The sequence below is a fragment of the Pan troglodytes genome, chromosome 22, assembly GCF_028858775.2.
Source record: "Pan troglodytes isolate AG18354 chromosome 22, NHGRI_mPanTro3-v2.0_pri, whole genome shotgun sequence".
Lineage (NCBI taxonomy): Eukaryota > Metazoa > Chordata > Mammalia > Primates > Hominidae > Pan > Pan troglodytes.
The window spans coordinates 38,197,338-38,209,580 of record NC_072420.2 but is presented as its reverse complement, the minus strand read 5'-3'; the positions used below and the strand labels follow the sequence as shown (position 1 = coordinate 38,209,580).

General features: G+C 36.7%; 1 protein-coding gene across 11 annotated transcripts in view; it reads right to left on the bottom strand.

Moving 5' to 3' along the window:
- DYRK1A (dual specificity tyrosine phosphorylation regulated kinase 1A) overlaps positions 1-12,243 on the bottom strand; it is a 149,214-nt gene that overhangs the window by 8,820 nt on the left and 128,151 nt on the right. For all 11 annotated transcript variants that reach the window (XM_009424841.5, XM_063803677.1, XM_063803675.1 and 8 more), the window contains 3 exons: positions 10,117-10,257; positions 776-1,082; positions 139-263 (listed from right to left, as the gene is read on the bottom strand). In XM_009424841.5, coding sequence (XP_009423116.1) covers positions 139-263; positions 776-1,082; positions 10,117-10,257 — 573 coding nt within the window. The remainder of the gene's footprint in view (positions 1-138; positions 264-775; positions 1,083-10,116; positions 10,258-12,243) is intronic.

Here is a 12,243-nt window from a genome sequence, read left to right as displayed (position 1 = left end):
CTTACATTTCCTTAGACAGGAGAACGTCATGAACCTCTAGGGTAAATGATACGGTCATTCTAAAGGCACCTGGCATCCAGTGCTGCTCCACCTGAGCATGGCAGGTGACACAAGCAAATGAACCACGTGCGAGCTCACCTGGGGACTGTGTGTCTCGCAGTCCATGGCCTGCACGGCAGCCGTGAAGTGCCCGCCACTGTGCCGATGCTGGTGCGTCGGATCCGACCGGGCTCTCCCACTGTTGCTTGTCCCCGATGAGCCACCTGAAATATCACAACACAAAACAATACAACTGTGAGTTTAAAATTCATTTTGTTCAAATTTATACTCTGAAGCTATACCATTAAAACTGAAAGTACTCACACACACACATACAAAATCTCTAATATTAACTTGAAAGTATATCACAAAGTCTTCATATTCTCTGACTAAAACCAGGTTCTCTCTCGTCCACCACTGAACTAAAATACAATGAAGTCTGGTTAAGGCAGGGGAAAACTCAAGCAATGTGGACAAAAATTCCATTTAAGAAGTAATTTAAAATGCTGGTTAGTAAATAGATTTCCAACTGCCAAGCAGATTTTATTACATGTGTAACTAAATATTGGAGCTTTGGGGGAGATGAATTTACTACTAACTACAAAGAACAGATTTAAGTAAAGTAACTGCTCCCCACTCTGTTAACAAATTTAATCAACACTTTAAAATAATCCCACTTTTTCATAAAGAAAACACAAAACATTCCCAAGCCTAATCTAACCGCAGCAGCACAGACCTGAGCTTGACGATGTACTGGAGGTGGTGCCCGAAGACTGAGACTGCTCCATGGCGGGGCTTGTAGATACACTATTACTTGTATTTGTACCTTCATCAGCTGTTTTCTTGAAGAAACTGTGCTGCAGAGCATAATAAGGTTGAATTCGAGTTTTGGGGTCATAATCAAGCATCCTTAAAATGAGGTCTTTGAACTTCAAGTAGTCAGCGACCGTATGACCTGACTCCCCAGCACGTCGCCCACCAGGTCCTCCTGTTTCCACTCCAAGAATGTTATGAAGTTTACGGGTTCCTGGTGGTTTGTACTCCTGTGAGAGAGAAGATGAAAGGCTTTCTCTAAATTTGGTGGAATACGTAAACACTCACATAATTTAATTTCAAATATGTTTAAATATATATGTTGAGGCCTTTATTAAAAAGGACACTTCATAGTTAAATCCTCTGCCTTTTCACACATTACTATCCCAAATGCATGGTGGTTACAGCTCAACATTAATTCTGAGACCAAAAATGGCTACAAAGATCATTTAGCCCAGGGGTCAGTAAACTATGGCCTGATGCAGAGCCTGGTTTTCTACAGCTCCAGCTACAAACGGTTTTTCTGTTTTCAAAGGTTGTAAAAACAAGCAACCAAAAACAAAAAATATGCAGCAGAGGTCCACAAGGCTAAAAGCATTTTCTCTCGTCTTTTACAGAGAGCACGCATGCCCCTGCTCACCCTGGCTGGGAGCCTCTTTCCTACCTAACTGTGCACCCGCAGCACCTGTTACACTTCCTTCAGCAACAGCAGCCCAAGAAAGCTATGGCAATGACACCAAGGATGTTCTACATAAAAAGGCACTGGCCTAACCCTACCTGCTCATGGTAGGAGAAAATTATGTATGCTTCCCTTTAGAAAATCTATGTAATAATAAACTAACGTGTGTTGAGATTTCCTGAAAACTCATTTTTGACAGATAATACTATAACCCTTAAAACCTCTATAAATATTGAATTTATTAAGAATAGCATCACCAGACTTTGACTTCTGTTACAATGCAGAAATGTGTGAGATGATTGTTCCTCCTCTAATAAGTCATAAAATCACTGCCTTTTAAAGACCCATCAGAGAGCTGTATGAGGATCCAAAGTTGGAACAAAAATCTCCTGAATTCTACAAAATGAAAAGCCTCTCCTGGAAGAGACCTGCAGTGGGAGAAGGCGCAAGTATGCCACAGATGAGCGAGAAGACTCCAGCCCAAGTCTGAACCAACTTCTGATGGCCAGGAGTGGACAGACAGAAGGATGGGGCAGTACAGCAGGAGGAAGGCGATCTCCCAGGCACAGAGAGTTAGGAGTGGGGCTGCTGACTGGGCAGTAATGTATAGAGACCACTAGATTTTCCCTGGTTCTAAAGACACAAACACTGCTGAAGGGAATGTCCTGATCCCAGCTCAAAACATATGAAAACAGTGGGGAGTAGAATCTAAGTCAAACAAGCAAAGCCCAGAGTCAGCTAAGCTACAAAAGAGATCAACTCAGCCCCACATGAGGGGCCTGACAGAGTTAAGAGGCCTCTTTCTGAGGGAAAATATGACTCACTTCCATCTTTAACTGTTCTTAAGCAAAGAAAATTTGTCACACATTTAAAAATTACAAACATTTTTTAAAAATGACGTCCACAATCACATGAAAAGAAAAAAACCCAATAGAAGATACACATAAATAAATGGTGCAGATGTTGAAAATAGCAGACTGGAACTTTAAAATAATTATGATAAATTACTTCTGATAAATTATGATAAATAAACAATTTAGTTCAAAAGTGGACAACATATGAATAGATATAGAATTTCAGAAGAGAAAAACTATATTTAAAACAAAATAGAAATGCTAGAACTAAAAAATATAGGCTGGGCTCATGTCTCTACACTCAGGTTGAGGTGGGAAGACTGCTTGAGTCCAGGAGTTCAAGACCAGCCAAGGCAACATAGCCAGACCCCATTCCTACAAAAAATTTTAATAGCTGGGTATGGTGGTTGCACCACTCCTGCAGTCCGAGCTTCTTGGGAGGCTGAGGTAGAAGAACTGCTTGAGCCAAGGAAGTCAAGGCTGTAATCAGCCATGATCACACCACTGCACTCTAGCCTGGGTGACAGAGTGAGAACCTGTCTCAAAAATAACAATAACATCACATGAATCCACTTAATGGATTCAACAGCAGACTGGACTCAGCACAAGGAAAAAAAAGAAATCAGTGAATGAGAAGATAGGAAAAGAAATTATCCAAATTAAAAACACAAACAGAATGAATAAACCAGACAGAGACCTCTGGGATAATATTCAGCACTGTAACATACACATCACTGGAGAACTAGAAGAAAGATGAAAGCAGAACAAATATTTGGCAAGACTGTATCTGAGGATTTTCAAAAACTGATGATAGAGATCAACCCACAGATCCAAGAAACTCAGTGAACTCCCAGGAGAAAAAATACAAAGAAAATCATACCTAGGTAAATAGTCAAACTGCGGAAATCAAACAAAGAGAAAACATTAAAATCAGCCAGAGGGAAGAGGGGGAAAATATTATATGCAGGGGAACAATGCTAAGAATAACCACTGACTTCTCTACAGAAACAGTGTAATCCAGAAAAAAAGTCAATACATCTTTAAGCAATATTGTAACATCTTTTTCTTTCGCTGAAAGAAGTTAATCTATAATTCTATATTCACTGAAAATATCTTCCAAAAAATAAAGGTAAACAAGTATTTTCAGATCAACACCTGCTGAGAGAATTCATCGGGATAACTTATTCATTACAAAATAAAAGTTAAAGGAAGGTCTTGAGGCTGAAGAAATAATACCAGATGGAAGCTAGGAATTGCAAAAAGGAATGAATAACACCAGAAAAGAGCAAATATAAGGATAAATATAAAAGATCTATTATCCTTATTTTATGTCTTTTTAAATTTCTTTTGTGTGTTAAATCTATTTTTTATTTAAACAGCCAACAATGTGTTGTGAGGTTTATAACATGCAAAAGTAATACAACAAGTGAACAAGAGGTAGATAGAATCACATGGTTATCACACTGTTTAACAAGCAATATATTATTATTTGAAGGTAAACTAATGTTAAACGTGCATATTATAAAAGGAACACTAAACATGACACATAGAGGAATAAGTAAAAAAATCAATACAGGAGATAAAATAAAATGCCAAAAAGTATTCAACAAACCTCCCCGCAAAAGGCAGGAAAGAAGGAATAGGAAACAAAGAACAGGAAAGACAAACAGAACACAAATAAGACAACAGTCTTAAACCCAAAACTCTGAATAATGGGTTAACCACTATCAGACTAGATTAAAAAAACGACTTGACCATATGTTGCACACAACACAAAAATAATTCTTTAAATATAAAGGTAGGCACAGGTTTACAGTAAAAGGGTAAAAGTGTGTGTGTGTGTCTACACATGTTGCATATTTTTCTTCATATCTTTCATATCTACACACACACACCATGAAAATATCAAGAATAAGAACACTGGTAAGACTATAGTGATATCGGACAAAGCAGACTTAAAGACAAACATGACTAGAGACAAAGAGGGACATTTCAGGATGATAAAAGGGTCAATTTATCAGTAAGTCATAACAATATCAAACATGCATATACCTATTAACAAAGCTTCAAAAACCATAAAGCAATGTTACAAAGGGAGTCTAAGACAAATCCAAACTTATCAATGAAGACTCTTCTCTCAATTACTGACAGAATATACACAAATACACACAAAGATATAAAAGATATGAAGAAAAATATCAAACAATTTGATCTACATTGATAGTTGGAGACCACTACGCCAAACACACACAAAATACAATTCTTATCAAGCACACATAAAACATTCACAAAGACACATTAGATGCTAGGCCATAAAACAAGTCTCGATTTTAAAGGACTAAAATCACGTTCTGTGACCAAACTGCTACTAAACTAGAACTCAATAAGACATCTAGAAAATCCTCAAATATTTTGAAATTATGTAACAAAATTCTAATGACAGGTTAAAGAAGAAATCACAAGTTAGAAACATTTCAGAATGACTGTTAAAACATATAAAAAGTGGCCGGGTGTGGTGGCTCGTGCCTGTAACCCCAGCACTTTGGGAGGACAAGGCAGGTGGGTCACGAGGTTAAGAGATCGAGACCATCCTGGTCATATGGTGAAACCCCGTCTCTACTAAAAATACAAAAATTAGCTGGGCGTGGTGGTGGGTGCCTGTGGTCCCAGCTACTTGGGAGGTTGAGGCAGGAGAGTTGCTTGAACCTGGGAGGCGGAAGTTGCAGTGAGCCGAGATCACACCACTGCACTCCAGCCTGGCAACAGAGCAAGACTCCGTCTTAAAAAAAAAAAAAAAAAAAAAAAAAAAAAAAAGAAAAGAAAAGAAAAACCAACAACAACAAAAACATATAAAAAGCTGCAGAATGCAGCTAAAGCAGTGCTTGGAGGGAAATTTATACCATTAAATTCTATAGTAGCAAAGAGGCTTAAAAATTAATGATCTAGTTTCCACCTTTAAGAAGCTGGAAAAGAAGTAAATTCAACCCAAGTAAATGGACATAATGAACAGCAAAAAACAGAATAGAAACTAGATCAAGAATAGAAAAAGAAAAGAAAAAAAAAGAAATCAACAAAGTCAAAAGCTGGTTGTCTGGAAAGATTAATAAACTTGATCAACCCTGAGGCAAGACTACTTGGGGAAAAAACAGAAAGTACAAATGGCCAATATCAGGAATAAAAGAGAGACTATCACTACAGATTCTCTAGATATTTAAAAAAAAATTATAGTAAAATATTATTGATAATTTTATGCCAACAAATTCAACAATTTAGATGAGAAAGAAAAGTTTCTTGAAAGATACAACTTACCAAAACTAACTTAAAAAAATTTGGATAACCATATTTTCATCAAAAAACATAAATTATAATTAAATAACCTTCTAACAAAAAATGTCCCAGGTTCTGAAGGTTTCATCAATGACCTCTACTAAACATTACAAAAGAAATAATGCCAACCAATCATATACAAATTTTTTCAGAAAATCAAGAAAAAATATTTCCTAATAGTTTCACAAGTCCAGCACAATCCTAAAATCAAACCCCAATGATGGTTTTATTAATAAAATGTTATGCAAATATCCATTAATGACATAGAAACAAAATTTCTTACCAAGAGATTAGCAAATTGAACTGAGCAATATATATATAAGGGAATAGTATATCAAGGCCAAGTGTAGGTTATCACAGGGTGGGGCTTAACATTCAAAAAATTAATGCATTTTACCACAAAACAGGAGAAAAATCATATGATGATCTCTATACGTGCAGAAAAAACATGACAATATTCAAAACTCACTCATGATATTAAAAAAGCAAAAAAGACATACAATTGAAAAAACAAAACTGTCTTCATTCATGGAGCATTAAGACTGTTTAAGTAGAAAGCCCTATCAAATTTCAACAACAAAAATACAGTCATCCCTCAGTATACGCAGGGGGTTGGTTCCAGGACCCCCCCAAAACATACTGAAATCCACACATACTCAAGCTCCACAAGGAGGCCATGCGGAACCCACATATGTGAAAAGTTGGCCCTCATACACAGGTTTCACATCCAGGGAATACTGTATTTTTGATCCACATTTGACTGCAGATGTGGAACCTTCAGATACAGAGGGCTGACTCTATTTGTCAGAAAAAAATGTGCATACAAGTGGACCTGTGCGGTTCAAACCTGTATTGTTCAAGGGTCAACTGTACTAGAATAGGTGAATTTAGCAAGGTCTTAGGATACAAAATCAATATACAAAAATCAGTTGTATTTCTGTATACCAAAAATGAAAAATTATGAAATTATACATTTTAAATGCCATTTAAAATAGCATCTAAAAAATTAAAAACTAAGGAATAAAGTGAACAAAATATGTAAGACTTCTGCATTAAAAACTATAAAACACTGCTGAGAGATTTTAAGCCCTAAATAAATGGAGAGATAACCCATCTTTATAGAGTGGAAGACTTAATATTGTTAAGATGTCCATTTTCCTGAATGCAATCCCAACTGCAACCCAAATCAAAATGCTAGCACCATTTTTTTGGTAGAAATTTACAAGCTGATTCTAAAATCCATATGTGAAAAGAAAGGACCTAGAATAGAAAACATATCAACAGGGTAAAGCAATTGCTTTCAGCAAATGCTGCTGTAACTACTAGGTAAGCATATGGAAGAAAATGAACTTCAACCCCTTCACCCTGTTCCACACTCAAAAATTAATTCAAGATGGACCACAGAATCCTAACTGTAAAAGCAGACTAAAAAATAAAAATAAAAAACTTTTAGAAGAAAAAACAGAAGAATATCTTCACAAACTTGGAGATGGCAAAGATTTTTCAGGATAAAAAAAATACCAAACAAAAAAAGTTGACAAATACAACTTCATCAATATTAAAACTCCCTATTCATCAAAAGATACCATATTAAGAAAGGAAAAGGCAAAGCCACAGTCTAGGGAAATACACTGACATACATGTGACAAAAAACTTAATGACAAAGGACTACTCAATTATTAAACAACTCAGTAACACAAGCAAAAGATGGGAAAGACCTGTGACAAAGAATATATATATGAAAGGCTAATAAACATATGAAAAGGTGGTATTAGCCATGAAGAAATGCAAATGCAAACCACTACATATCCACTACAGAATGGCTAAAACCCAACAGACAAACCATATAAAATGGTGAGGATGTCATGCAACTGGAACCCTCATGCATCATGGGAATATAAAATACAACAACTTTGGAGAACTGGTGTTTTCTTGTGAAGGTAAACACATACCCCATGACCTGGCAATTCTACTCTTAGACTGTGCTGTCAGAGAGATGAAAATATATGTATAAAAGAATGTTCCCTGCAGCCTTATTCATAATAGTCCCAAACTGGGAACAAACCAAATGACCACTGACAGGTGAATATAAATTATGGCATGTTCACTCAAAGAAATATGTTGAAGCAATAAAAAAAAATTAATTCCTGAGACATACAATATTGATGATTTTCCAAAAACAATACATTTGCTGAGTGAAGAAAACCCAAAACTAAACAATAAATACTATAAGGCTCCATTTATACTAAGTTTGCCAATGAAAAAGCAAAGCTAGTCTTTGATGATAGAAATCAGAAAGTAGTGGGATAACAGAAAAGGTCACAAGAGGATTTGGAATGATAGAAATCTTTCATATTGGTTTAGATGGGGGACACTGCTGTACACAAAGGTGAAAACAAACTCAACACTTAAAATATGTATCTTATATAAACTGTACTTCAAAAAAAGCATCATTTATTGTCTTCTTCATTCTGCACCTCCACCAGGAAAAAAATATATAGTATTTATTTCATTATTGGAAAACCCTAATACGGGGCTTTTGAAATGTAAAATGAAAAATTAAAAGTAAAAATAAAATCAGTAAACAAACCACAAAGAGATAGCCAATGAAAGTATATGCACATCTATTTGTATCTCTAGTCAAAATTCTTAGTGTACCATTTGTAATGTAATTATTTGATTCTGAATTTGACTTTTTGTTACAAAATTTATCTCTTAAAAGCAAAATAATTATTTCATATTTTTAAAAATTAAGTTGCTTAAGTCAATTGCTAAGTGCGACTAAAATCTCATAAAAACCTAGTTAATTCACATGTATTAAATGTATGTTAAGATATCCACTTCCAATTTTAAAAGGAAAAAGACAATCTACTCATTTCTGAAATGCCCCCACCCCAAATAACTAAAAATAGTAATACCTATAGATCAATTTGAAAGAAATGATAGGTCACTGTGGTTTTTGTAAGGCAGAGATTTAGGAGATGGAATGCGATGTTTTATTGAGGAAAAAAAATAGCAGAAGCAAAATATAAATAAATCAATCTGAAATGGAGAAAGCAGCAGCCTGTATCACAGAGAGAGACAACATAAAAAAGATTTAATTTCCTCTCCATGCTAATTCAAACTGGTAGGAACTCCTTTAAATGCTGGTGAAGCTAGTAAGGATTCCCAGACTAAGTTTTGGTTACATGGAAAAGGGGCCATGATTAATGAGCTATGTGGGTAAAGAAAAAACAAGGGCCCAGGAGGTCTCGATGGCATTTTCCATCCTTTCCTTATGGGGAATAGGCATAATTTAGCAGTTGGAAACTGCACTGCCTATAGCTTTAGTGAATATGGCAGAACACAATAACTTACAAATCAGTTTTGAAAGATAAAACTACGTATGTGCTTTTAAATATTCTAAAGAAAATCATCTGATATTAAAAGTTATGACTCCATAGCTGTGTGGAGGTGAATTAAGGCAATCAACCATCTTCAGTTCACTGAAAATGACACCTGGTGGCAGCGTCGCTAAAACACAAGGCAAAATAATAACTGAAACAAAAATAAACTCTTAAATGTTATAAAATGCAAAACTATGATCTCAAGGTGACTTCTGTATGTACATGTGTGTGGGGGGGTCATATTCAATCACATATTTATACATTACATTCATTCAATACTAGGACCAAAGTAAATTACAAAACATGATTATTTACAGATCTATAAAACAAAAGTAAAAAATCAAGATGCAAAATTGGCATCATTTACTCTATTAAACTGACATAGTTTAGGTATCTTTTAAAAAGTCCTCAGATAAAAGAAAATTACTAAAACAAACCAAATGTTTTAAAAACCTCACTTTAAAAGATTTTGGAGATGTGAAATTTTTGCTATCCAAGTCAATGAGCTAGGAATCTGAAGTCTATCAAAGGACCATCTAGTCAGTTAATATCCTTGGAAAAAAATCACATACTACTTAAGCCAAAAATCATCTTCTGACATAATTTACCAACTGAACTTAAAAAAAAAATCATTTACTCCAATTGTGACTTCTGTTCACAGCTGCAGTATTAACTGTGACCTCATTACATGCCCAAGCTGTGAGAAACAAAGGTCAAATTTATTAATTCTACTGTTGAAACCAAGTATGGTGATGTGATCAGCTGCCTCAAAATGGCAGGCATACAGTTTTTAATATGAAGTTTTAAAGATAACTCTGACCATTAATCAAACACTGGTCCATACCTGATAGTTCAGGTCAAACTATACTCAACTTCTGAACAAAATATCTATGTAAGGTATCAATAAAATCGTTAACTGAAACACACTGATTTCAAGTAAATGCAAAACGAGCTATAAAAAGACAGGTATGATAAAGAAATTTAATAAAGGCTCAAAACAGATATATCCTTATTTTACCCGTTTTCCATCTTTGGTCTTCTTCAAGTTCCAAGTGCCATCTGGCAACTTCTCAAAGAACTTTCTTGCTTTTGGTGCTTGGTCAAGAATATGAGCAGGTGGAATACCCAGAACTTCCACTATTTTATTCATCTGATCTACCTGTATTAAAAATAAAAACAACAAAACCTGTAATTTCTACTGTACATCTACTCCTGCTCATCAAGTCATTCATTCATAAATAAATTGCACACCTCCTGTGTGTCTGGCACTCCTCTAGACATCCAGCATACAGTAATGAACAAACACAAGAAAGGCCCTTCCTTCCTTAAGTCAAATACCCCACAGAAGGGAAGACAGTCAATTAACAAACATATTATGTCAGGTAGCCATGGATACAATGTTGAACAGTAAGGAAAGATGAGAGGAAGTTTTAAAGTTTCTGTTTTGGGAGAATTTTATTTAAAAAAATTTTTTTATTTACTTATTTTTGAGACAGGGTCTCTGTCACCCAGGCTGGAGTGCAGTGGTGCACTCAAGAGCTCACTGCAGCCTTGACCTCCTCCCAGGCTCAAGTGATCCTCTCACCTCAGCTTCCTGAGTAGCTGGGACTACAGGCATGTACCACCATGCCCGGCTATTTGTTTTTTAGATGGAGTCTCGCTCTGTCACCCAAGCTGAAGTGCGGTGGCACAATCTCGGCTCACTGCAACCTCCACCTCCCAGGTTCAGGCAATTCTCCTGCCTCAGCCTCCCGAGTAACTGGGACTACGGGCATATTTTTTAGTAGAGACAGGGTTTCACCATGTTGGTCAGACTGGTCTTAAACTCTTGACCTCAAATGATCTGCCCACCTTGGCCTCCCAAAGTGCTGGGATTACAGGCGTGAGCCACCGTGCCCGGCCCGATGCCCAGCTAATTTTTAAAAATTTTGTGGAGATGGGGTTTTACCATGTTGCCTATGCTAGTCTCAAACTCCTGGGATAAAGCAATCCTCCCACCTTGACCTCCCAAAGTGCTGGGATTACAGGCATGAGGTACGGCACCCGACCCAGTTTTCAGAGCATGTTAAATAACCACACACACACACACACACACACACACACACACACACACACACACACAAAATCTCAGAGGCTTAATAAAGTATGGACCTAATAAAGTACTTTTTTAAGTACTTTAAATGAGTGTGCCTATTATATGCTAGGAACCATATTCAGTGGTAGAAAATAATAAACAAAACATAAAAATTCCTGCCAAAAAGAAGTTTATGTTATAGTGGGAAGACAGCAAATACATATATACACACACACACACACACACACATTTTTTTTTTTTTTTAATAGAGTCTTGTTCTGTCTCCCAAGCTAGAGGGCAGTGGCGCGATCTCGGCTCACTGCAAGCTCCGCCTCCTGGGTTCAAGCCATTCTCCTGCCTCAGCCTCCCAAGTAACTGGGATTACAGGCACGCAACACCACACTAGGCTAATTTTTCTATTTTTAGTAGAGACGGGGTTTCACCATATTGGCAGGGCCAGTCTCGAACTCCTGACCTCAAGTGATCTGCCTGCTTCAGCCTCCCAAAGTGCTGCGATTACAGGTGTGAGCCACTGCGCCCGGCATTATCAATAAATAATTAAATACATGATGTCAGATGCTGGCTAAGAACTATGGGATGAGGAGAAGGGGTACTGCAACCGTAAGTGGGGTATATGGTTTCACCGAGAATGTGACATCAGAGCAAACACTAACATCAGCAAAGGACTATCTCAGAAAAGAGCATTTTAGGCACAGGAAGGAAGAAATACAAAGGGCTATGGGCCTGTAGCTGGCGTTTTCAAGGGACCACAGAGAAAGCTCTGTGTGGACCACAGAGTGAGGGGAGAAGGAGAGACCAGGTGGCGGTGAGAGAACTGGCATCAGAGGAAGTAGGAATCTGTGGGCTACTCAAAGGACCTCGGCCTTTACAATGAGTAACATGGCAAAGTTTTTTTAATATTGTTTAAGTCCAAGACAGATACTAATTTACACAGTAAGATTTATACTAAAACAAAAACAAACTATGGCAGTTACTATAAAAGAGTAGCTCACCAGTTCAAGTTGAAATGAATTAAAAGGGGCTGGGCACAGTGGCTCACGCCTGTAATCT